General features: G+C 35.3%; 1 protein-coding gene across 5 annotated transcripts in view; it reads left to right on the top strand.

Moving 5' to 3' along the window:
- Window positions 1-26,718, top strand: part of SNTG1 (syntrophin gamma 1) — a 334,797-nt gene that overhangs the window by 240,419 nt on the left and 67,660 nt on the right. For 4 of the 5 annotated variants that reach the window (XM_087420584.1, XM_087420581.1, XM_087420582.1 and 1 more), the window contains 2 exons: window positions 4,735-4,851; window positions 5,984-6,055. In XM_087420584.1, coding sequence (XP_087276710.1) covers window positions 4,735-4,851; window positions 5,984-6,055 — 189 coding nt within the window. Of the gene's footprint in view, window positions 1-4,734; window positions 4,852-5,983; window positions 6,056-14,103; window positions 14,111-26,718 lie in introns of all 5 variants that reach the window. The other variant, XM_087420583.1, reaches the window with a different exon arrangement.

Below are 26,718 nucleotides of genomic sequence, written 5' to 3'. Positions count from 1 at the left end.
TCTCCCCACTTTGCATTCTTCGCCAGTCACAACTGGCTGGTTCTCTGTTAAAGTAACCATTACCCTGACAGTTTGGGTAATAATTTTTCTTGCTTTACTATAGTACTTTTTTTTCCAACTAAGAATGCGTTCCAAAACATTATAGATTATTTGAGTCAAATCTTACATACATGCATATGTATACATATATGGATATGTATTATTCTATATCTGCTTCTTTTAATTAACATTTTCTGTGCGATTCATTTATGTTTTACCATGTAAATATAATTTACTAATTTTCCTTGCTGTATGCTATTACATTATTATATCACCATTTATTACTATATAAACCTATACAATATGTTGGGTATACAGTTTATTAATATTTTAAACTATTGATACACAGTTGGAACTCCTAAGACTAATGCTACAATGAACATTCTTGTACATATGCCTCAGTGCACATGTATACACATTAGTGTTGAGTTTATATTAGAAGTTAAGAATCAAACTCTCATTGGCTGTATGTGAGCTTTTACATTACTACATGTCCTCACCAACACTGAGCATTTTCTGTCTTTTTAATTGTAGCCACTTTGGAATATATACACAGAAAATGCATAATGTTTTTAAACTCCATTTTTTTGTAGTTTTATGGTTTTAGTTCTTACATTTAAGTCTTTAATTCATTTTGAGTTGATTTTTGCATATGATGTGAGATAAGAGTCCAATTTCAAGTTGGACTGTGGATATTAAGTTTTCTGAACACCATTTATTGAAGAGACCATCCAGTCCCCATTGCGCATTCTTGACATCTTTGTCAAAGATCAGTTGAGCATAAATGCATTGATTTATTTCTGGGATTTCCATTCTGTTCCATTAGTGTGTGTGTGTGTGTGTGTATATATATATATATATATATATATATATATATATATATATATATATATATATATATATATATATGCTTTTATGCCAGTATCTTATTGTTTTGATTACTACTGCTTTGTAATATATTTTGAAATCAGGGAGTGTGATGCCTCTAGCTTTGTTCTTCTTGCTTAATATTGTTTTGGCTATTCAGGGTCTTTTATGGTACCATATGAATTTTATGATGATTTTTCTATTTCTGTAAAGAATGCCACATTGGGATTTTGATAAGAATTGCATTGATCTGTAAGTCACTTTGGATATTATGGATATTTTAAAATATTAATTCTTCCTATCCATCAGCATGGGATGTCTTTTTATTTATCTGTGTCTTCTTTAATTCCCTTCATTAAGGTTTTATAATTTTTACTGTACAAGTCTTTCACCTCCTTGGTTAAGTTTATTCCTAAGTATTTTATACTTTTTGTTGCTATTGTGACTGGGATTGTTTTCTTAATTTCCTTTTTGAGCTAGAAGAAAACATAAAGAAAAATCTCCCTGACATTGGTGTACACAATAATTTTTTGGATATGACACCAAAAGCATAGTCAACAAAAGCAAAAATAGGCAAATGGGATTGCCAAAATAAAAAACTTCTGCACAACAAAGGAAACAATCAACAGAGTGAAAGGGCAACCTATGGAATGGGAGAAAATATTTGTTAAGTCATATATCTGATAAAGGGTTAATATTCAAAATATATAAGAAACTCAAATCACTCAATAGCAAAAAGACAAATAACCCAATTAAAAAATTGGCTAAGGACCTGAATATACATTTCTCAAAAGAAGACAAACAAATGGGTAACAGGTATGTGAAAAGGTACTCAACATCTTCAACTGCTTCTAATCTGTTGTTAACTCCAACTATACATTTTTTAAATACATAATGTATTTCTTTAGTTTCCAACTGGTACATTTTATAATCTGATATGTCAGATGTTCTCTGATGAATGTTTCAAGCTTGTCTCTTATCTTCTTATACATAAAGTAAGCATAGTTAAGTTAATGTCTATGTCAGAAAATTTTAATACCTAAAATGCTTATGTGCTGGATCCTGCTGCCTATTGTTTTCGTTTTTCATGTTTTTTGTTTGATGTGCTTCATGATTTTTCCCCTTATATTCTTAGTAATTTTTATTGTGTCCAGGACACAGTTTTTATAAAAATAAATTGAGGCACAGGATGATGTTATCATCATCCAGAGAGGATTTCCATTTTCTTTAGCTAGGAGCCTAGGAGAACTGTAATCTAGGTTCATCATGAATCATTTCAAGGTTGACATTTTCTCAGCCATCTGGGTGGCTTGAATCTGAGCTCTAGTTCCTAAAAGAGTTTAATGACTTCTGCCTCAACTTTGTTGTTAGGATGCAGTCACTGTGATCTGAAATAAAAGCAGAGCATGTTTACCAGGGCTTCTGCACTTGGAGGGTCCTGGACTTGAACATTATGCCTTAACCCTGTGAGGCTGGATGAAGCAGCACAGCCTCTTACGGGCCACATCTGTATTAGAAAGTTGACCCATATTTGGGCTCACCTCCATCAAATTCCATTTGACTATGAGTTTTTCCTGGTAATTCTTTAATATCTTATAAAATATGTAGTACTTTGAGCACATTTAAAAAATATGTTTTTCCTGTTTTCCAAGGTGACTTCAGTTAGTGGGTTGTCTGAATTGCATAATACTCAACAACTGGAAGAGGAAACTAATCATCTCTTACTTTTATTTTAATTCAATTATTCTGCTAAATTATATATACTTCTATAGTTAACTAAGTCCTTTTTTCCTTTATGGTATGGTCAGCTATTAGACTTCATTACTTTTTCAAAACTATGATATTATTTGATTAAGTATCTATTTGGCCATATAAGCAATACAAAATATTCAATTATTATAGCTGGTTCTTATTATATTATTATTAAACAATTAAGTCTCTGTGACTAGCTCTCACATGTTATAAATTTCAAAGCACATATTAGTAATCTAGCCAGCCCTGGTGGTCTAGTGGTTAAGATTTGGCACTCTCACAACTGCACCAGTGTTTGTTTCCAGTCAGGGAACCACACCACCTATCTGTTGGTTGTCATCCTGTGGTGGCTGCATGTTGCTGTGATGCTGAAAGCTATGCCACCAGTATTTCAAATACCAGCAGGGTCACCCATGGTGGACAGGTTTCAGGCGATCTTCCAGACTAAGAAAGACTAGGAAGAAGGACCTTGCCACCCACTGCAGAAAAAAATTGGCCATGAAAACCCTGTGAATAGCAGTGAAGCCTTGTCTGCTATAGAGCCAGAAGATGAGAGGATGGCGCAAAAAGATTGAGCAGGGTTCCACTCTGCTGTCCACAGGGGCACTAGGAGTCAGAATTGACTCGAGGGTACTAACAACAAATTAGTAATGTAACAGATTAGAGAATACATAGTAGAATTAAAAGAGCAAGGGACCTTGGTTCAAATTCCAATTCTAACTCATACAAAGCTTGGCTCACTTGTTAAGCTAGTTTATTTAAATTGCAATTCCTCAATTTGTTAAAGTAGGATCTTTATATCTCAGAAGCTTATTGTAAAACAAACTTAGATAATGAGCTAATGGACAATACAGTTATTTTGGAGAGCAAATATAATAAAGTGGAAAGAAAATGAGATCTAAAATCAGACAGATATCTAATTTCAAATTCTGCACTTCAAATTCTTTCATTGTTATTAGTTAGCTATCGGCACAGCAATGCTGTATAATAAAACAACCCCAAAACTAGGTGGAATACAACAATAGATATGTATTTTCTCTACAAGTGATCTGATTGTTTGGCATTAAACACTAGGCTGGAGTTGGCTGGGCTTGGGTCCAGGAGGTAATTTGGGCTCTGGTCTGTTCCACATGTTTCTACCTTGGGTATGCTTTTTTTATGGTAATGGCAGAAACACAAGATACTAAGTTCAACTCTACTTGTGTCATGTGCTTTAAAATCCCATTAGTCCTAGCAAATCTCACAGCAAAAAAAGTGAAAGTCTGGGAGCAGGAAAGAGCATTCGGCCAACCATTAAACCAAAGTAAGTTACATGAGGTGAGAAATATATCCTCTCAGAAACCTCTACCACATAGAGTTGTGGTAAGAGATAAATGAAGTGACATATGAATACATTGTTAGGGTTGTTGTACTCCTTTAATAAATGTTTATGTATATGTTTGAGCCTCAGAACAATCAAATGATGGAAAGAGGAGTGGTTTATCTCACGTGATTTTATTTTGGAAATTGATCCACCTATATTTAAGAGCTGGACGCAAAGAGTTGTTGTTACTACCATTTGATAGATGAATAATGCTTGAATAACCTTAGATAGGTGACTAAAACAAGAAAGGTTATTGTCCCAGCCTGTCAGGCACAGGGTAATGTGGATACCACACTAGTGGTAGTCACATGAGGGATCTCTCTTTGACTTTTCTCCTTTACCCACTTAACTATTTCACCTGGGAGCACATTCCCAGGGAGTAAAATGCCATTACTTGGAAAACTGATGGGCTAAAGAGAATGAATTCTATTACAAAGAAATATTTTCATAGTAGGAATGATAGTGGGAGATATAGTTCATGCCAAGTTGGATTACATAAACAAACACTTGATAAGAGCCGAAGGAAACATATTAGACTCTTATGAGTAGTTTACTTTCACTTATGAAGGTAAATCTGGTTAATGTACTTTTTTGCATCAATTAATTTGATCATTTTATGAGAGAATTAAAATACCACAAGATATGAAAAATACACATTATGACATCTGAAATGAGACTCTTTTGACAGTTAATTATCTTCACTTTCCTTGCAGATAGTCTACATGGGCTGGTGTGAAGCAAGGGAACAGGACTCCCTTCAAGATCGCGTGTACTCTCCAACATTTCTAGCCTTGAGGGGCTCATGTCTTTACAAGTTTCTGGCACCTCCAGTAAGTGTTTTTGTCCAACATTTTTTATTTTTCCCTTATTATCACAACAGAGTGACATCAACTTAACAATAGCAAATAACATATTACCAACATATTTTGAAAATAAGATACCAAAAAAAGAAAACAGTCCAAATGTTTCTGAAAATATCTTGCTAAAGATATATGTCATGGCATTAAACATTTACTTTATAACCCTTGAAAAATCTAGAAGGCATTTCTGTTTAGGAATTTATGACAGTCAAAATATGTTTTTCTGTGTGGCATAAGTCTGTCTAAATGAAATCAATAGTATTTTTGACATCCTGTATTCTGGGTGGGCTTCATATTAAATATGTATGGTTAGCTATTCAACCTAAGGTCTTGCTTTTGGAAGCATGTAGCTTACACAACAGTAGATTCCCAATAAATATTTATTGAACATAAATATCAAGTGCCAGACCACTCACTTACAGGTCTAATAGTGCACAGGGTCTTGGAATTATCAAGTCTGACTTGCTGCTATTTTGAATGTCTATATTGACACAAAGTTCAAAGCACCAGGAAGGCAGGAAAACGTCATTGATATTTATATCTTTGACTCTATTCTGACTCAGAATAACTCCTTATGACTGGACAAATATATGTTGCAAACATAAATAAGTGAAACAACTTCAGTGTAGTGTTTGGTGTCTTCACAATGTTGTAAGGCGTTCACATCTTGGAATGACTTCCTGACATAAATTATGTTTTTTTGAAAAATTAAAGCCAGCGTTGATATCTAGTATTCTTCTTTGTATGTAACTGGTGGTAAACTGAGAAAAAAATACCATAGATGTGAAATATAAATACTTAGTATTTATATGTAGAGAATACACACATTATTTAAAATATGTGAATATACTGGGCAAATGGAGGGTGTGCGGATAACAGAAAACATTTGCTGAAAGAGGAAGAGAAGTGTGACAAAGCTTAGAGGAGAGGAAACCAAAATGTTATACGTGGACCTCAGTGAGAATAACTTCACAACTGAGAGACTGTATGCAGTACAAGTGTGAAAGTTCCACTATGCACTATGTAATATGAGTAAAATAAATAGGGAAATGGGGGCTATCTTTCTACAACAGATGACACATTAGTTTCTCATCTTTTAAAGGTGACAACGTGGGACTGGACCCGAGCAGAGAAAGCATTTTCAGTTTATGAGATTATGTGCAAGATTCTCAAGGTATGATCAACAAGTAGTGAAAATTTTATGGCTTTTCCTCAGCAAACAGCGCTTCTGGACTCATAAGTAGTTCATGAAAACAGATGATGCATGGATATAAAGACAGTACAAGATAAAAACAACAAATATATATATATAAAAGAAAAGATAGAACGCAGAGAAATGTAGAGACACCCTCATCTCAGCTTAAATAATGATTAAGCAGATCCTGCAGCCCTTCAGTCTGGGGAGGAGGAGAAGGAGAAGCTTAGCAGGAGTCCACCGAGGAAGAAGTAGAAAGTTCAATTGGAAGTAGTCTGAATTTAAACCTCAATTATTACCATAGTTATTTGCTGAGTAAAACACAGAAGAGAAAGATTTGGATAAGACTTGGAATTAGAAGAAACAGAAAACATAAAGGCGTATGCAAAGAAAGTTAATTTTTTTTTTTTAAATCTCAGGGTTAGGTTATCTCTCTGAGTATGAAAAGAATATACAATTGTCATAATTTAATTAAATATCTATGCTATACACAGGTTTGTTGCAATAGGAAGTCACTGAGAATTCTGTAAAATTCCAGTGGTTGCTATAGCCATTTATAAGAATCAAACTGGAAATAATTTATAAAACCTAAATAATAATCTTTATTCAGTTTCTACTCTAGGGTCTGTAGGCTTGGAAGTACTACAGGTTGATAATTAAATCCTGGTTAAGGTTGACCTTGTTTGTGTAACCAAGAAGAACTAAGATACCTGCTTTTATGTCAGTTATTTCTCCTCCAGTGGACTCAGTAAACTCGAAAATGCTGGGACATTTACAGCATGATGAAATGTATCAAAGTGTCTGAAGGCAGAGACACAATAAAATATGATTAGCTCAAATGTCGTCATTATTTTTCTTCCCTACAGAGTAATCCTAGATTAAAGTCGACATTCACAACAGCACAGGACCTAGATAAAAACGTGGGTCATTGCTTGCTCATCCCTGTTTCTGGGTTTAGTTCTGTTATGGGACTAATGGTGGAAGAACAACTCTGATATGCTTGAGTTTATTGTTGGTAAAGAAGGCTCTGGCGAGCCAGCCCTGAGGGCCTAGTGGTTAAGCTTCTGCACTCACGGCTTCGCAGGCCCAGGTTTGCTTCCCAGTTGTGGAACCACACCCCCTGTCAGTTGCCATGCTGAGACAGCAGCTGACATAGAAGAACTAGAACAACTCACAAGCAGGATATAAAACCATGTACTGGGGCTGTGGGGAGGAAAAAAAAAAGAGGAAGATTGGCAACAGATGTTATCTCAGGGCCAATCATTCCCTGCAAAACAAAACAAAAAGGCTCTGGCATCTCCTAAAAGAGGTGCCAGCATCTGAAGGAAAAGAGATTGTACCCAACTCCAGTGTTTGGATATAATTACTAAAATGGCTAATGAGATAGTTTTCTAATTAAATTTTTTAGAAAAGAAAAAACTAATGGAATTAAAAAGAGAGAATGAAAGAGGTAGAATGGAAGGAAGGAAGGAAGGAAAGGAGAGAGAAAGAAAAGATAAAGAAAGAAACCCAGAAACTAACTACCCTAACAAATCAGTTTTATGTCCATTCCTTATCCATACATTAGTATAACTTGTTCATAGTAGTAATCCTGCATGCATTTCTATATTCCTATTTAGACAAATTATTTCCTAACCATTTTCCAAGTAACTTACATGGTCTTTATAACTGTTTTAACATTTAAAAATAAGATTATTTATTATAATGCTTGAAATAAGGACAGTTTTAAAGGAGATAATAAGAATTATGTCTGGCTCCATATAAACACTCAGTGTATTATTTCTCTCTTTTAAAATTTTATTTGAAAAATTAGGATTATACAGTTTATATTCTACTTTTTCATGTAAGAATATGTCCTGAGGTGTTTTTATGTTGATATTCTTCAAAAAAAAACCTTAAGACTTTTTGGTAGATTTCATGTATTCCATCATTTGGCCATACTTATTTAGCTAATCCCATAATTTTGCCATTTAGATACTTTCCCATTTGTTCTATCAGATATATCACAACAATTATTCTTTGATTTATTTAACAGATAACCATTGAGTATTTGCTATATACCAGGTAATCTGCTAAACATTTGTTATATGGCTGGAAAAAAAGACAGAAAAAGTCCCTGCTTTCAATGAGCTTACATTTTAGTGACACAGACGTTAGGTAAATGCAAAGGGACAAAAAAAAATAGATAGCAAAAATTGATCTTTGTCCACAGAATTTATGTAACTTCCAAATTATTTCCTTTCATCTAAATTCAGAATTTTGGAAGTCTTGGGTGGAAAATAATTTAAAATATTCAAGATGTTAGGTATATGTGTCTAAATTGCCTCCCAGAAAAGCCATATCAACTTATACTGCTATCACAAGTATCTGGAAGTGTTCATGTATTTGCACTCTGCCTAATTAAAATCAAAGTGCAGCTTTCATTTATCTATCTACGTAAAATTTGCTATAAACCTATTAGTTGCTTTGGGCAATATTTTACGTAGGTTACTGAGGCCTGCGGATATATATTTTCAAGTATTGAATAAAATATAAATCTACTCTCACTTATATGTAAATAAGAAGAGCTCTCCTACCATTAATGAGTGCAACACTCATGTTCTATGCTTCTTGGATTTACAATTCATATACAAAAGTATCCTTCGAGGATTCTCTTTCTCAAAGGAAAACTTCGTACAGCACAAGAACAGAGGAGTGCATATAAGACTCAGTACTAGATGGATTATTTTCCTGCGTACAGATCAGTGTCTGGAGGATGATGGGATTGAGGAGGAGCCAAGGCTCAGAGAGTTGGGTCTGGGGAGCGATTCTGAAGGGGCATCTTCTATTACCCAGCCATCTACCTCCATGAGGTAGCAGACCTGTGCAAGTTGTGCGAGTTGTAGACTTCTGTCTCCGGAAAGGGATCCCTCAGAAAAGACAAATTTAAAGGCACAAGCTAATGATCTAGACCATGTAACGTCCAGTCTGGGACTACCAATCAAGAAAACCCTTTTTCTTCTGATATGGAACTATACCAGTAACAACAAAAATGAAGCAATAATATTTACTTTGTATATATAGCTTACATGTATGTGCCATGTATTGTTCTAAGTGCTGTAATAATTTATTTAATCTTTACAATGCCACTATGAAACAGTTATTATAATCCCCATTTTATAGATATGGAAACCAAGGCAAAGTGTTTAAATAAATAACTCAAAGTCACACAGCCAGTAAATGTCAGAGCTAAGGATTTGAATCTTGCTGTCTGTCTCAAAAATCTATGCTCTTAAATGCTGTACTATACTGCGTCTTTCTCTCTCAGTATAAGCATTGATAAATTGGAAAGAAATGAGAATGAGAAAGCCAGCCTGGTACTGATGAGAGAGCAAAGATTTCAGAATAAGAGAGACTTGGCAACAAATGACAGCTCTGATACTAAATAATTACCCTCTGCAAATGTATTAGGCACCATAAACTTCAATATCTTCATCTGCTCAAAATAAAGCTAAGAAAGCCTAGGTTGTTGTAAAGATTAGCAATTCATTAATTAACTGGTGAATGCATTTTTATTTATTAATTTGTATTACAAATATGCGCTAAATACTCTCCATGTGCCAAGCACTCCGCTAGGTACTAAGGATTCAATACTACTGTATAGAACGGTTGAGTCCATAAAAGGCCTAGTTGACTAAGGAATTTAGGAAGGGAGTTTTGGAGGAGACCTTAAATAAACTTGAAATCTAAATGATTATTAAAGGGTTCAACAGATGAATGTGTGTTTGGGTTGGGGTTGGAGCTCAGCGATTGGGAAGAGAAGGGAGGCTATGGGCATAGGAGGTGTGTGTAAACTTGCCAGGGTGTACAAAGAAATATGCGTTACCCTATCACTCTCTCTCTCTCCCTCTCTCTCTGTTTCTCTCTTTCTCTCCTAACATATAGAGTAAGTTAGTTATTTAAAAAAAAAAAAAAAAAAAGAAAGAAATTTGCATTATTTAAACAATTAACAAACGTGGCTCAGCATGGCTGTAATTTTCTTGGATATGAGGTTTGTGTTGGTGTTTGGGTGGGGAAAGCTGTTAAAAGACAATGATAAGTAATATGACCTTTATTTGAAGAACCAAGGAGACCCACTGAAGCATTTCAAGCCTGAGGAAGTGACAGTTTGCCTTTTAAAAAAAAGAGTCTTCTGATTGAATGGGTGGGAGAGGGGGGTTCCAGGGGCTGCTGCGAAGATCCTGGTCAGAGATGACATGTTCCAAACAAGGGTGTGGGCCGTGTGGGGCTGGAGAGGTGTGGGATGAAAGAGAGGGGCTTGAGCAGAAGATTCTATAAAGACCCATGATCAGTCGTTAACACTCATGACAGCCACGTGGCCACAGAGGCCGACCCCCTTGCGCTGCTCTCTTTCGTCTGACTCTTAACGCAAAAGGATCGCCGAGCTCTAGCCCCTCTAACACAGCAGTGTGGCTGAATGCAGTTGGAGAAGGACATTCTCCAGAATTCTAGATGAGAACTTTAAAAAATCCCTTAATTTTGCCTCACAGTAATGCTATATTTCTTAGTCTGTTCTCTTACCTAATCTTCCAGAATCTATGTTAAACCTTCTTCCTTTCCCCCAAAATTAACACGTATTTCTCCTTCTCACTCTTAGGTGATGATCCTTTTTTCTACTTACAAAGTCTTCCAGCATTGGGTACTCACTGGCAGCCCCGTCTGATAGATGGCTGTCTTTGCACTTATCCAAGGCCAACTCCTCCAGGGTAATAGGTCCTGTCCACTCTGCACACCAGGGCACCAGCATTTCTGTCCTGATGATCCCCATGCATATGTCCTGCCTAGACCTCACCCCTGAATTCTGAGTACTCAACAGTGTGTACAGCTGTCTCTTGACATGTCTAATAGAAATCTCAGATGTTACATGTCTCAAATTTAGGATTGGGCAATTGGAAAGGAACCTGAAACAACATGGAGATTAGAGTAAAAGGAAAAACAAAAACTAGAATTCTGATATTTTTTCAGAAAGTAGAAGAAAGAGGGATGGTCAATAGATGTTTTATAAAAAGTGGCAAAGCCAATACTCTAGACAATTAACTGACACTCTACTAAGTCTCAGCACTGGGTACACTTTACCATTAGAGGCCTTCTGCTGATCAACAGGGGTATGTCCAGATGTTGTGGGACTTGTCAGTTATTCAATTTGGGGGTGTCGTTTATAAAACAATTTGCAAAACTAGGAATGTAAATTAGGCATGAAAATGAATATTTAAAATAAGAAAAAAATCACAATACAGAATAATTTTAAAAGTTGACAAATATCACAAATATTGGAAAATTGATAAAAAGTAATTATATTTTTATTAACTAACTGTCTGATTTAGCTCTTTAGTACTCTTTTCCCGTTTTTGGAGGGCTGTATATTCTTTGATCACCTCTTCAAATGAAAACAGCTTTGTAATATCAGTGTCTATAGGAAAGAGAAGTGTACTGCTGTGTTTTGTCTTTACATAACCGGGCACCAGTGTCACCTCCCTCCTAGAAGACACCCAAAGGCCTTCTCTCAGGTACATCTCCCTGTGTAACCTGGCTCTCATCCTACAGCTGGATTCTGCAGTTCATTTCCAGTGGTCAGACTCTTCCCAGTGAGAGAAAGACAGGACCTATCTGCATGATGTGAAAGACAAGGTGCAGTAATTATGTTAACTGGTCACACATGAAGAAACAGAGCAGGCGTGAATGGAATATCTGACTCCATGCAGAATAGCTGACTTGTCCACTGTTGTTTATAGAATGCACCTCCCATCGTCACTTGGCTAGCAAACCCTGAAAAAGTGGAGGACTATCTGGTTTGTAGTTATTGAAAGCCTGTCCCTTTCTGAGCCAGCGTTAGATTGAGCAGGAGCAAGCACTTTTGAAAGACTATATTTCCTTTTTGGTTTTTAGGACACTATTTTTGAGACTAACAAACATGTATTGTTTAAATTTTTGATAAAATATACATAGTGATCAATGTAGTCACAGTGATATTTTTCTAAAATCATTTTCAGAAAAAATACCAAAATATCATGCCTGGCTGAGCTGAGTGAGGAGGGTTTTCGGATATTTGTGGGTGGGAGATGGGGAGTGAGGGGAGGGATTGATCAACTAAGTTGATATGTTATGAGGAATGCGAAATGGGGGCCTGATTTCTCACTGTCAGAGAAAGAGTTGTAAATATGGAAGGAAAGAAAACTAGAATAAAACTCTGGTGTTGGATTAGAATTAGAAATATTGGTATGCAATGGGCTTTCAATATGTATATTTAGCTCTAGAAATAAATATAGATGTGTTTACACACATTTATATGAGTGTTTGCGTATGTACGTATATGTGCGCACCTAGACCCTACTCTGCTCCCTGAGAGCACCGGGGATCAGAGAGTCCCCAGCAGCAAGGAGCACACCCAGCACCCAGCTGTCACTTTCTTGATACTATTCTCCACTACAAGGAGCCAGAACTCTATAGAAAAATTGTTGGTGGCTGGGTTGTGGCATAGAAAGTAAAAGATAAGTTAAAATTATTTTAATGTCCCAGAAAATAAGGACATGCTCAAAGAATGATGGAGACATGTCAGAAGACACAGAAGCCAGCGTCAAAGGCAGCCACAGGCAAATCTGGGACGAACTGATCTTCAAAATAAATAATGATATTAACAGATTATATCCCAGTGAATAACGTAGGAAACCATGAATCCATCTTCATAAAGATAAACAAATCAGTTGAAGTTAGATGACAACACTTATATGGCTTCACAGTGCCTCCCTACAAAGTACTTATTATAATTGTAAAAGAAAAAAGAATAACTTCACAGGAGACAAGAGTGGCAGCACAGCCTTAACAAGTTGATCACAGTGAACATTTCATTAATGGGACAAATCAGAACCACGTATGTCTGACAGAATGGTCTTCTCCTAAGATCACACGCAGAAGAGTGTCAGGTCTGTGACATTCCTGCTGGAGCTGTGTAATACGCTGGATCTAACCATGAGGAAACATCCTCTCTAATCTAATGGAAAAATGTCACTTCATCTGATCTAGTGTGATGTGATCTAATCAAGTCTAATCACGAGGAAATGTCAGGCAAAGCCAGTGAGGCTCAGTCTACAAAATCACTGGTCTGTAGTCTTCAATAGTGTCGAGGTCTTGAGAGTTAGGGGAAGATCAAGGTTCTGTCCCCACTGAAGGCAACTAAAGGGACATGACAACGCCATGCAGCAGATGATTCTGAACTGGTGGATCTCGAGTGGAGGCTAAGGACCAGAGGACCAGTGTATAATGTCAAATTCCTTGTTTTGATGGTTGTATTGTAGTTATGTTGGTGAATATCCTAGTGCTCTTGTTTGCTAAAACTATACACTAAATTACGAGGGTGCAGGATAATGAGGTATCACATTGGCAATTATCAAAGGGTTCAAGAAATAAATCTTTGTAATTCACATGCAAATTTTCTATGTCTGATGGTAATAAAAATTATTACATTTCAGGACTTGCTATAGAGAACAGTAAAACAAACAAACAAGAAAATACAAACCTGCCTCACATAGAGTAATGCAGTAAATCATGCCTAAAGGCAACCATGGTAATAATGAACATTCTAAGACGATGCTGATTAAAATTTTGCTCAAATAAAGAATAACTAAAAAGAATTATTAAAATGAGTGGAATAGAAAAAGAATTAAAGGAAAAAACCTGTCAAATTAAAATAATGGAATAATCTCATCTTAAACAAATAAATATTGTGCATTTATTCATGATTTTCATATTTTGATATCAAATATGTTTCCCTGTACCTCATATTTATTGTATTAGTGATTGAAAAGCTAAATTCAATGTTATCATTCCTTTTACCATCACTACAAGCATTTTGAATGGAAAAGAGATGCTCCATAATTAAAGTATATCTCTTATAAATGATTTAAAATGAAAGCAAAAATAAACATATACAACAATATACATATATACAATATATACATAAGTGAAGATACAACAGAAATGAAATGTAAAAGCCAATATGTGGGATCAGAATGTATTGATATTATTATCAGACAAGTGCTAACTATTTGTTAGAGACAAAAATCCTTCCAAAAACTGTAATTTAGATGAAGAATTATTTTATGGTAGAATTTTATGTCATTCAATGACATATATTAATGGAAAGGATTCTCTTTGACTCTAAAGTTACAACTTTGGAAAAAAATATATTTCTTAAGGAGACCATCTTAGTAAAAAAGATGTGTCTCTGCATTTTCTGAATATATTTCTATCAGTTTTCATTTTTTAAATAATTATTATTAAAAAGTTTCTTGTTGTTTTACATTTTAGTAAGTCATTTAAAAATTGTTACCGTTCTTAGCTTTTCAATGTACCATTTTAGAGTTAAATTGCCATAAAATGTGTAATCACTTCCTAAAACCCAAGCTTCTTAAAACATTTTTACTTTTTTCCTCTGATAATAGAACTACATTTCCCTGGCGATTGGTAGGAGAGTTTACAGGCTATAAACTAAAGTCGTGCCGCTGCTCTGGGTGAGAACTATTTGCTCTAACTCTGAGCTCTGCCAGTGGAAACGCCACAGAGACACAGCAGAGGGAGAGTGACTGTCATCCACTACACCAATGCACCTGCTTCCAATCCAGCCCCCTTTCCTAATAATATGCAATGTTCCTCACAGATAAGAACATGCTTGTCTTTTATTTTTGTTATTTCAATAACATTTTCTTGGATTTACTAATATTTTAGCGTATACCCACTCTTCAGTTAAAGTTCCATAAATTTACAGCTGTTACATGAAGTACTTATATCTATTTTTCTAAAACATCTTTCAAGTCCCAAGGTATTAATTAAATAAACCGTTTTTTAAATTTGTTTTATTAACCTATTTATGCTCTTGAGAGCTCAGAGTCATCATAGTTTAGTCCTCTTTTCTTATTTTGTTTCCTTTTCAGACTGGAGGTTTCTGATCATTTTTGTTTGTCTTACGTAGTGGCACATATGTCAGTATTGTTCTTACATTATTATTTTTTTCTTTAAGTTATACCATTTGCATTGCATTTTGTATGTCAGGTGTGAGCAAAGTATGAATTTGTCAAATATTTTAAAAAATTACACGTTTTCTGTAATCTATCCAATGATCCCTAAAATTTTTGTTTGTGAATTTTATTATAAAATTTACAGCCTTACAATGTTTTCATGAAGCTTCTAAAGCAACTCAAGGTTCTTATTTAAACCAAACAAGTATCTCTTAGCTATGGGATGTGATAATAAAAGGATTCAGTCATTTCTCTTCATTAAGAACGTAATATGCAAAAGATATCTAATCTTGTTTTCCAAATAAACCAAAACCTTACCTCTGTCTTTCTTGATATCTAATTATTTGAGGGCCATTCCTTCCCCGTCTAAGTGGGTCTAAGAGCAGTATGGTTATGAATTAGTACAGCTTCATGTTGCAGAAATCTGTTCCCCTTCAATCGAAGTTAGAAGCATAGTCCAACTATCATTCTGAAAATAAGCACTTGCTTTTTTCAAATCCTGATATTTTAATTTACTCCAATAATTTTAATAAAATAGGAAAGTATAACATGTTAGGAACATATTTCTAACACATTCCAAGTGAAATTTATATAATATTCATAAAATATGAATATCTTGAATATTTAAAAAGTATTTAAAATAAATGACAGCTTATCTCCTATAATAATTTTCTAGTTAGTAAATTTTTGTTTGGGCAGTTAGTCGGAATATATCCTTTGTGTAAGGAGAAAGCTAGAAAATTGGTTTTGTCTCCCAAATCAATTTGGTGCCAATCTCGAGGATTCATCCCATAAGAAGAGAATTATTTGTAATACTCTATTCAGTTTAAATTCCTTAAGGTCTATTTTAGGTTTTTCCATAATCTTTCTAGACTTAATACTTTTGGATTTCTGTTTACAGAGATTTTCTGCCTTGCAAATTTACTATTGTATGAAATCTTAGAACTGTTTGACCTTCCAAAACCTTATATTATTGTTTTTAAAAGTGAAAATACAGTTTTAATACTGGAGGAAACCAGGTGTCAGCCACTTCTGAGGCCTTCATCCACTAAGGAATATTGCAAAAAAGTGTTGAAATTGCCTTCAAATTGATTTAGAATATCTTTTTTTTAGTGATACAATGGCATAGAGAGTTTGCAGTACCAGTTTTCAATCGCATCATTTCATTATTATTAATAATAACTATATTTTTGCTGTATTACATTATTTTATTGATAAAAATATTGTTCTTAGTTTTTGCTGTTGTTTTCTTTAGAATGATATCAACTTTTATGATTAATGTTATTTCTTATACAAGCTCAACAAAAAGCACCAAACACTGTCTTCCTCTTGCTACATATCCTTTGCATAATTTTGAAGAGTTGAATAGATCAGGCCTCTTGCTCACTATCCCACTTCATACAGTAGGAAAAGTGAAGAGCAGAGATACTCTGGGTGGCAACTATTTGACTACTGTGCAGAAGGATCACTAAGAATCCACTTTCTGGGACCATAATGCTCTCTGTCCTTACTAGCCTGTTTCTTTAAAGCATGATTTTATAGGTCTGTGATGTTTACTTTAAATATGTCAAGACATTTATCCTGTTAGAAATGGGCTTTGGAGTGAGTCAAGGTTTTTGGTTTTTCAAGACATACATGGACCTGATTTATTAAATTTAACTTATGTGATTAGATTTCATTGTTTGTTTTTTCCCATTTCAACTTGGCAGCTTTAAAATTATTATATCACGGGTCGGCCCCGTGGCTTAGTGGTTAAGTGCGCTCGTTCCGCTACTGGCGGCCCGGGTTCGGATCCCAGGCGCGCACCGACGCACTGCTTCTCCGGCCATGCTGAGGCCGCGTCCCACATACAGCAACTAGAAGGATGTGCAGCTATGACATACAACTATCTACTGGGGCTTTGGGGGCAAAAAAAGGAGGATAATTGGCAATAGATGTTAACTCAGAGCCGGTCTTCCTCAGCAAAAAGAGGAGGATTAGCATGGACGTTAGCTCAGGGCTAATCTTCCTCCCCCCCAAAAATAAAAATAAATAAATAAATAAATAAATAAATAAATAAATATAAATAAATAAATAAATAAATAAATAAAATTATTATATCACATCTGTAAGGAAAAAAGAGTCTTTGACCAAGCTCTGAAACATCTGAAATATTTTCAATTAGTACATATTTTTTCTAAATAATAAAATCAGGAGCATTTCAATTTTATGTTTGGGATTACATCCATCAACAGTTGGATCTTGTCAAAATTGATCTTTTTCCTAACTTTTTACAAAATTGGTTATTGAGAAAATTGTTTATAGGGTTTCAATTTGTTGTGACCAACAAAGAGTAACTGAGAGAGAAATGATCTACTCCTGTGAAATGTTTTCCTTGCCAAGAACATATATGTGGATATAGATATGTAAAGCCACATACGTGTATGTGTTGTCATTTTGTGCTTTAGAGATGTTGGTTATGACGTTTTGAAATAATAGCTAACATTTGATATATTTTTTATTTTATCAAAATATGAAATAAAGTTCTATTTTGCTTTTAGCATTACTATAGAAATTATTTATTCTCTTACTGTATCATTGTTTGCTCTGAAAAACAGCCAGTGGACTTAATAGAAACTAAGACAATTCTTAGGAATAGACTTATGGTTACTTTTATTTCAATAGATAATTTTACTAATTTTGTTTTTGTTTCCTTAAAGTGTATTCAGACCTCAGCTGTCTATTATGTCCTGAGCATTGCTAGTTAGTTTCTATACACCACATTAGCGTGGTTCCCAGATTAGCGGGCGAGAGGAGAAGCAGTGACCTGTTAACAGTATGACTCAGCGTTGGGTTGCCTGGGCTTGATTTTTGGGCCCATAATTCCCAGCAATATATCATTGATAAATTACCTAATTATCTTTATTTCAGAATCCTCACCCTTAAATCAGGAATAATAATTACAGCTACCTTATAGGGTTATTGGTATGAATAACTATGCTAAGAAAGGGTGCTAAGTAAGTATTAAATAAATGTTAGTGATGTCTGTCTCTAACTTTCTCTGGAAGTATTTGTCAACCTAAAGTGCCAGCAGTCAAGCCCACCAAGACAGTTCCTTTACTTTTATCCAATGTGGTCCCTGTACCCATTTTCTGAACAGTATGACTTTCTGGCAAATGTAAAGACCTGGATGTGTTTTACTTTGGTCCAAATAAGTATTTAAATGAGATGTCCCTTCCATCCTTGGAATCAGAGGACAGTCTTTTGAGCAAGTGCTCGACATTAAGAGAATAGACTCATCTCTTTGGTGGAGAGCTGAAATTTGACTATCTTTGTAACTCTTGAAGGTTACTTTTCTCTGGGTGTGACATCAGTTCCATTACAACCACGCACATCAGAGAAAGAGAAATGAGTGTCCCAGAGACCAGCGCTAAGGCTGTTATTCAATGGCAGATATTTCTCAGCAACCACTCTTATGCGAGTCATGTAGTGACACCTCTATCTGGGTAGTGGGGAGCCTCAGTGACACCCATTCCCTGGGCCTTTTGTTACACAGTCAGCAGCAGCGATGGGAATGTAACCCTGTTCGGTTGACCCCCAGGGTGCTGCTCTTTCTCCTTTGCCCTCAATTATGAGAATTCTTTTAAAGGCAGTAATTGCCTCCATCATTTGCAGTTCCTACAACTCATGGATCCATCTATTTAATCTGTATACGAGTGGGGGGCGGCATGCAGTGCAGATAGCTTCTTCAAAAAGGGTTTTGTATGTAACAGGCTATTTCATTTTAGACTTGTTTAATATAACAACTCAAACAGTATGAATCCAATAGTATTCTCCTCTTGATGTTCTCACAGATAGTTTGCAAATCATGTGAGGAATCTGTTTGTACACTACGCTCTTTATGGGCTACAGCTTCTCGACTTAGGGACAAAAGGCTGATGAAACTGTAGCTGGTCAATAAACAGTGTAAAATTATGTGAATGTCATCAAAACACTCAAAATAATAGACTCAGTTCTTCCACTTGGACTATGAGGTGTTGTCTTTATTAGGTATCATTTTCAGATTCTCCTTCTGCTTGGAGAGGATCTCAGCTTGCACACACTAATAATGTGTGCAGGAAAGTGTGACAAACTCCAGCACAGATAGAGGACAGTGGTCACTCTGTCTGCCACTTCTGCCACCGCCCTTCTGAGCCACCTCTCTCTTTTGTCTTCCTTTGTTCACTAGCCCCCAGTTTGACCTATGGTCCTCTAGTATAGTGTCCTGGGGCCCTGGTGACATGGAAGCATTGGTTTGCAACATAGAAGTGAGACCGAAGGTGAGACCAGAGCCAAGTATGTGCTCACAGCTCCAGCCCAGCTTAGTCTCGGCGACAGTAAATGACCTGGCAGTGGACGGGCCTCCTATCTGCATGGACATTCCATCAGAATGACCTGAAGGACAGTTTGTGCAAACATAATATAGTAAAATTAAACAAATAATTAAATTTCATTCTGTTTGGTTTGTCTCCTCCCCTATACTTCTGTTTCTCTGGAGAAATACTTTCAAATAAACAAAAGTCATAACTATCTAAACAAAAGAAAAATTGACATAGAATATGTTTATTCTGAAAATGATCTGATAATTGGGAGCTAATACAATAAATGCTATATAATAGATCAATTATAGGCCTTAACTAAGAGTTTATCAAATTTGATTGCAGGAATAAAAATTTATTTTGGATAGAAGAATACCTGTATGCTTTGTATTTAAAAAAAATCAGAGTTATAAAGTTAAAAGTATATTTCATTGATGTAGAAACATAAACTGATAGCATGAACATTGTAAGGCATGTAGTTGTTTAAATGTCAGGAATGGAAAGGAATTACATACAAAAGAAGAGAGAGAGATATGTTTTATCCCAGATATAAATGATGGCTCTGAGTTATTTTCATAACGTTTATTTTCCAACAACATTATGTATGTTAAAACATATTTCATTAATATATATGTATATATTCAGCATTTTATATAGTTTTAAATTATGCATTTTTATAATTATAATATAATTATAATTATAATAAATAGAAAAGCTGTTCAACAGAAATATGTAAAAATGACAATTATACTATTTTCATGTGTGTGAAAGGAAATTTATTCTTGAAACAATGTTTTGATGGTTGTGCTGTTTGTAGAAAAATGAGAATGGAGGACCGAAAGTTACTCAGAATGATCCAGCAATGCTAATAGTCCTTCATGGAAAATCCCTCCTTAGATATTCCCAACCAACCGCCAATTGCATTACGTTAAATGCCCCTTATATCCCAAGAATTGTGAATTCATTCAGAGCTCTCTCTGCATTCCAAACAAATGTGCGTATCGCCTTCTGGATGCCTCCACGTGGAAGTTTAGTAGACATCTGAAATTTAGCATGTGCCCCCACACTCCACATGCCCACCTCAGCTGATGGCTGTTTTAACTTTCCAACTGCTCACCTCCAAGACCTTGGAGTCAACCTGAGTCTCTCTCTCTCAAACCCTCATCTGATACATGAGCAAACTACGTCCCAAACCACTGCCACAACACTGGTCACCCTCGTGTCTCCCTGTATTAGTCTGTTTCTCACCTGTTTTCCTGCCTAACCCTTGCCCCCATTAACTTTCAGTGTGACTCCAGTAAAGTCCAAAGTTTTCATGATAACCACAGGGCACTATGAGATCTCTGCCACCCTTCACCCCTCCACATGCCTGCTCTAGTCTTCTGTTACCTGCCCGCCAGCTCACTTCAGTTCCGCTCCTGTGTTTTGGCACATGCCAGCCTCAGGTTCTTTGAACTTGTTGCCATCCTCCTCAAATATCTAAATGATTTTCCCTTTTACTTCAGGCCTTTCCTCAAATGTCACCGCCTTAGAGAGCCCATTCCTTATCATTCTGTATAAATGGCAATGCCCCCTGAGGCTAGCATTCCGAGAAACTTTTGCCAGGCTTTATCACTATTTGACATGTTGTGATCAGTCATTTTCTTGTTGCTCTATGATTTATCTCATCCCCACTCAAAACAAATCTCCATGAGGCAGAGATGTCATCTGTTTTGCTCAGTGATGTGTCTCCATGCCGGAACAGTGCCTGGCATACAGCAGGCATGCAGTTCTTTTTGATTGAACATCAACTGAATGCCTACTATGGGCATTAGCATAGGCCAAGGGCAAAATACTTTCTGAGATAATAGTGGGTATACATAATCTTGAACTCTACTGGAAAATGTTTCCACAGTTGAAAATTATTTGTATTTGTTTAAAAGAAGTTAACAATAGGGGAGAAAATTTAAAAAAAGATAGCATCTAATGGGACTGGGATGTAAATAGCACTGTTTTATCCTGAGTTGTTCTTCGGAAGATGTACCAAAAGATTCAGAAGCCAGGCCAAAGATTATCATCATCAGTCCTAATTGAGCAGTTTGGCCCAAAACTTCCCCTTTATCTGGCAAAATGTGCAGGATTAAGTGAACACATTTTATGAGAGGTTTGCTAGCCAGATACCACTTCCCACAATGCTCTGCACTTTTTACGTCTCCCCAGACGTAGCACTAATACAGTATGCTAGAGTATATAAACAGAAGTGCAATTATAGGTGACACAAGTAATTCCCTTTATATCTCATGTTGGTCAGACCAGTATGAGTCCATTCTGGCTTGTTGATGGCTTTTACTACTCCAGGGATTAAGAAAAAATTGGATAGATTGCAGTGGTGAGATACTAAAATAATTAAATAGCTAAAGCACAGCACCTATGAGGAAAGGTAAAATAATTAGCTTCATTTGGTTTTATAAGGAGAAAGCTGAGAGGTGACTTGATAATAGTCCTCAAGGATATAAAAGGTTACTTTTTAAAAAATTGTGATGACCTGTTTTTAATCACATCTGAAGAAAGCTTAAGAAAAAATTAGTATAAATTGCAGTGTGAGGGATTCAGTTTTCAAAAAGGAGTACTAGAAGATTGAAGAAAAATCTTCTCACACCAAGTATTAAAGGCTAAGAATTAGCATTTCATTCTTTAGCAATATGTAAAGTCGGAGGGTTTGGATTATTTCTTGAAGACGGGACCAACAACCAACCACAATTCCTAATGTTTCTGACCCTGTGATGGCCCACATTTATAGTAATGAGTAGTACATTTTTCCCCCCACGAGAAAGCCTTCTCTCTAGAAAACTATATACTCTTCCAATGGATTTGAGGATTTTTTTGCATGATATAATTATCCTCAGAAGTAGAATATTAGAATTGAAATCTGGAAGATGAATCTTATAACTACTAATTAAAACCATTAATTTCAGAAAATAATTTTGAAAGTCAACCTTTTTAATAATATTATAAGAAATTAATCTTAATGTTTTGTGTATCTCTTGCTTGTTTATTTTTCTTGTTCTAGTAATGCTAATTTATGATGGCAAAGCTTCTATTTGTTTCGATAATAATGTCTTAGGGAAAATGCTATCAATCAAAATACTAATGAAAACTGATTCAAGTGTATTAGGTAAGAAATTAAGAATGCAAATCAAATACAAGGATAAAAAATTTCTTTTGATAATTATATTCTATTTATGTATTGTTCACTTTTTAAAAACATTATCAAATAAAAAATCATTTTTCCTTTTGAAGATGCACAGCATTTTTCCACGTGGGCTAGTTGTCTTTCCTGAAACTCTTTTTTTTTTTTTTTTTTAAATAGGACTTTGCTTCTCTAAATCCTTTGGAAAGCTAAAGCTAACACATATTAAGCCAGTGAAGGAGCTTAGCCATGTTGTGTGGATAGATTTAAGCGAGGGGGCATTATGAATCTATACCAGAGGGGTATGTTGGAAGGACAGGAAGTTGGTTGGTGTCAGTGTATCCCCTGCCTAAAAAAGTCGTGGAAAAACAACCTTGGTTTTACTCTAAGATACCAGTTAATGCATTTACATCTGAATCAGGTAAATTCCAGTGCCAAGAGGCGTGCTGCTAGGGAGAATTCTGTCTTTTTAAACTACTGATCTGCTGGGGTCATGGTGGTCTGGGAGAATTTATTCCACATCTACCTTATTTAAGTGACTTCCTCCTGCCATTGATTTCTGAATCTAAGAATTCTAATTCTAGAATATGTATTCTAACACCAATAATCAGAAATGTTTGTGAATGGTGGTTATTTTTAAAAAAACATATTTCACCTATAAATTCTAGAATCTCTGAATTTTCAGTACGTATACTTGTGTAAGTCATTTGACTTTTATAAGTCTTATTTTTCTCAAGCATAGAATGGATAATGGGATATTGTCTGTAAAAGCATTTTGTAATACATATGATGTTCTTCAAATGGGAAATATTATTAACAGGAACAATAAACAAATATCTATGGGAATCAGGGTTAACATTTATGAAGCTTTTTTAAGCTGGGACAGAATTCACAAATCTGTATAGGCATACACACACAGCGTACACAAAATATCTAGAGAATGGCAAAAGAGCAAAATTCACCTATATAATAGACAATTCTGGCAAGTGTGTTTCCCTTTCAAAGTGAATACGATTAATTTTTTTTAGCAAATGGAGCCTTCCCGACTCTCCTTATATATCCTGCATTCTACCATAGCAGTATCACACTGTGTTACAGAGAAAGGTGTGTGTGTGTACTGGAAAGTACACAGACTTTGGAGTCTGATCTAATCCAGTTTTTTAGTAATAGTCAATAACAGGGATGGCTAAGATTGTGATTATCAGTGATACGATATTAGTGATGTACCAGTCAGTTTTCTAAGTGATATATACGTATTGACTCTAACCTTAAGAACCTTGAGGCAGGTACTATCATCTCCTTTTTTAAAATGCTGCACTGATGTTAAGAAAGGTGGAAATAAGTGGTAAAACTCACATTCTAATTTAAGCTGAAGGACTCCCAAATGGATGTAATCTTAATCCGTAGGCCAAACAGCTCCTAAAATGAGGAGATGACTAATACGTCCAAGACCTACGTCCTTTCTCAGGGAAATGAAGATTATAGTCTATTTTCATGGATTATTATAAAGATTAATTTAGACACTGTATTTGAAGAATATGCTTTATATTTTTTCTAAAGTTTGCTACTGTGTCCACTTACATCAAGGATTCCAGTTTCCTAAGAAGGAAATTCAAAGTATTATTCCTTTTTTTCGCTAGATAAGGCAACTAAAATCCAGAAATACAAATTGATGTACATATGCAGACTGTTCATTTGTTTTGACTTTTAATTGATTTTTTAATATCTAAAACATCTTGAGTTTTATTTTAAATTATTTAAAGATTAATAATTGTAAATATTCTTTAAATTACTTTTTTCAGAAGTTGAAAACTTTTCTTTTCTTTTCAGACTATGAGATTTACCTGTGAATATATGAATAATAATTTAAAGGCTAGATGATATTCAAAATAATTACTCTGGCAGGAATTAGGTGACATTTTAATAAAAAAGTAATTTTAATATCTTGGTATCTGCCATAGCTATGTTTAGCTATTATTTTATTACCATTATTATTATTATTATTATTTTTGGTGAGGAGGATCGGCCTTGAGCTAACATCTGTTGCCAATCCTCCTCTTTTTGCTTGAGGAAGATTGGCCCTGAGCTAACATCTGTGCCAATCCTCCTCAATTTTGTACGTGGAACACCGCCAAAGCATGGCTCAACGAGTGGTGTAGGTCTGTGTCCAGGATTCGAATCCGTGAACCTGGGCTACCAAAGCAGAGCACATCGAACTTAACCACTATACCACTGGGCTGGCCCCTATTACCATTATTAAATGATACTTTCCAGTGAGCAAAACATATTTTGGAGGCTATTGTTTCTACTGGGGCCAAACTGACACTCTGACAAAAGACAAAATGTATGGTAAGCAAGTTAAAGAAGTAGAAATCAGGGAAAAACATATATATTTATTTTATTGAATATCAATGTTAATAATAGAAATTTCTAACATTAACAACTACTATATATCAGAAACTATGCTAAAATTTATATGTTGTCTTATCAGCACATCGTAATGAATGGAAGAGCCGAGATTTGAATCCAAACAGCGTCTGAGGCTGCAGCCTGTGTTCTTATCACTTCACTATAGCACACGCACTTGAGTAAGACAGAAAGAGCGTGAGAAAAAGGAAGATCAATATTTTGGATGGTTGCTTTCAAAGCAGATCTTCAAAATGTTTGGGCTATAGTCACTTTTCACTAAACTTCTGAAAAAGGATCTGAACATGTTATTTTTTCCATCTTCCCCCTCACTTGCTCTTCGATCCTGCCTCTTTCTTGACTCAAACCCTCCGATGGCTTTCATGGCACTTACATTCATGTGAATTTCTTAACTGGAGCGCCCGAGCTCCTTCAGGCTTGCAACTGATTGCTCTTACCTACATCTCTAAGTCCTTGATGATACTACAGTCGCTCCCTAGAACAAAACTTTCCGCTTCCCACTTTCTCTCCGGAATGATTCATTGTGCTTTATTCTCTTTCCCTTGCACTTTAACTCGATAGCACTGTCTGCTTTTTATTATTTTTACCTACTTGTGTCCCTCACTAAACTGAGTCTTGAATGCCCAGATGCCCACTGTGGTTGTAGTGTGAGTCAGTGCACGAGGAGTGCCCTTTAAATCACAATAACAAATGACTGCAAATGTTCAGAGATGTCGAAATTATACTTGCAGAGTTGATTAGAGAACTCTATCTCTGAGAGCTTCAAAGCTTGGGTAATGGAATAGAAAATTCTAAATCAAGTTTCAAAAGGGTAAAGGAGTTAAGTTACCAAGAAAACAGGAAATTTTAAATGAAGGACATTTTAAGATTCTATAGCAAACATGCAGTTTATGAGATGGAAAAATAACAGTTTTCTGGCTATTAATGACATTGATTATTTTATATTACAATTTTATATTACAAGTGATGTTAAGACCGATTTAATAAACCATAAAATTGGCAAAATTTCTGGAAACTGCAGTGTTTAGTTATAATTTTGTGCCAGGGTTATCAATTTAAATAGCTAATATAGGAGTTGGACTATCTGCAATATAAATAGAGGATTTACTACGATTTTTCACATAATGGCTTGTCATTACACTTATGTTAAAGTCCAAACTTCATGACCTGTCAGTGACGCATCTCCTTTCCTGGCCTTGGTCTGAAGGTCTCTCTCATCTTTTCTCTGGATTTTGCAGTTATACCTCACAAACTGGCTTCAGACCTCTGCCAGTCACATCCCCTCTGTCTGCACAGAGCACGCTTCCTCTTCACTTTTACCTTTAACCTTCTACTCACCTTTCAGCCATTGTTCCAAATTCACTCCCTAGAGGACATTTTCCTGACTTCCCAATCTATTTTGGTGCAAACCACATTCTTACTTTTTACAGTGGCACTTATAAGGATCTGTACTAACATATTTATTTGTGTGGTTATTTAATATCTGTTACTGTCACCCTTCCTAGACATTGTAAGATCCAAATTACTAAAAAGTATTTTACAATCTGCTTATCATTGGACTGTATTTTCAAAAATATTATATTTTCATTTTTTCTCTTAAGACGGAGTGCCAAAATCAATAAATACAAAGAGAATGTATTTTCTTTTAAGCTCTCTGAG

The sequence above is a fragment of the Ceratotherium simum genome, chromosome 31, assembly GCF_057802395.1.
Source record: "Ceratotherium simum simum isolate JZ-2026a chromosome 31, ASM5780239v1, whole genome shotgun sequence".
Lineage (NCBI taxonomy): Eukaryota > Metazoa > Chordata > Mammalia > Perissodactyla > Rhinocerotidae > Ceratotherium > Ceratotherium simum.
Note: the sequence above shows the minus strand (reverse complement) of the source record. Positions and strands in the feature narration are given on the sequence as shown.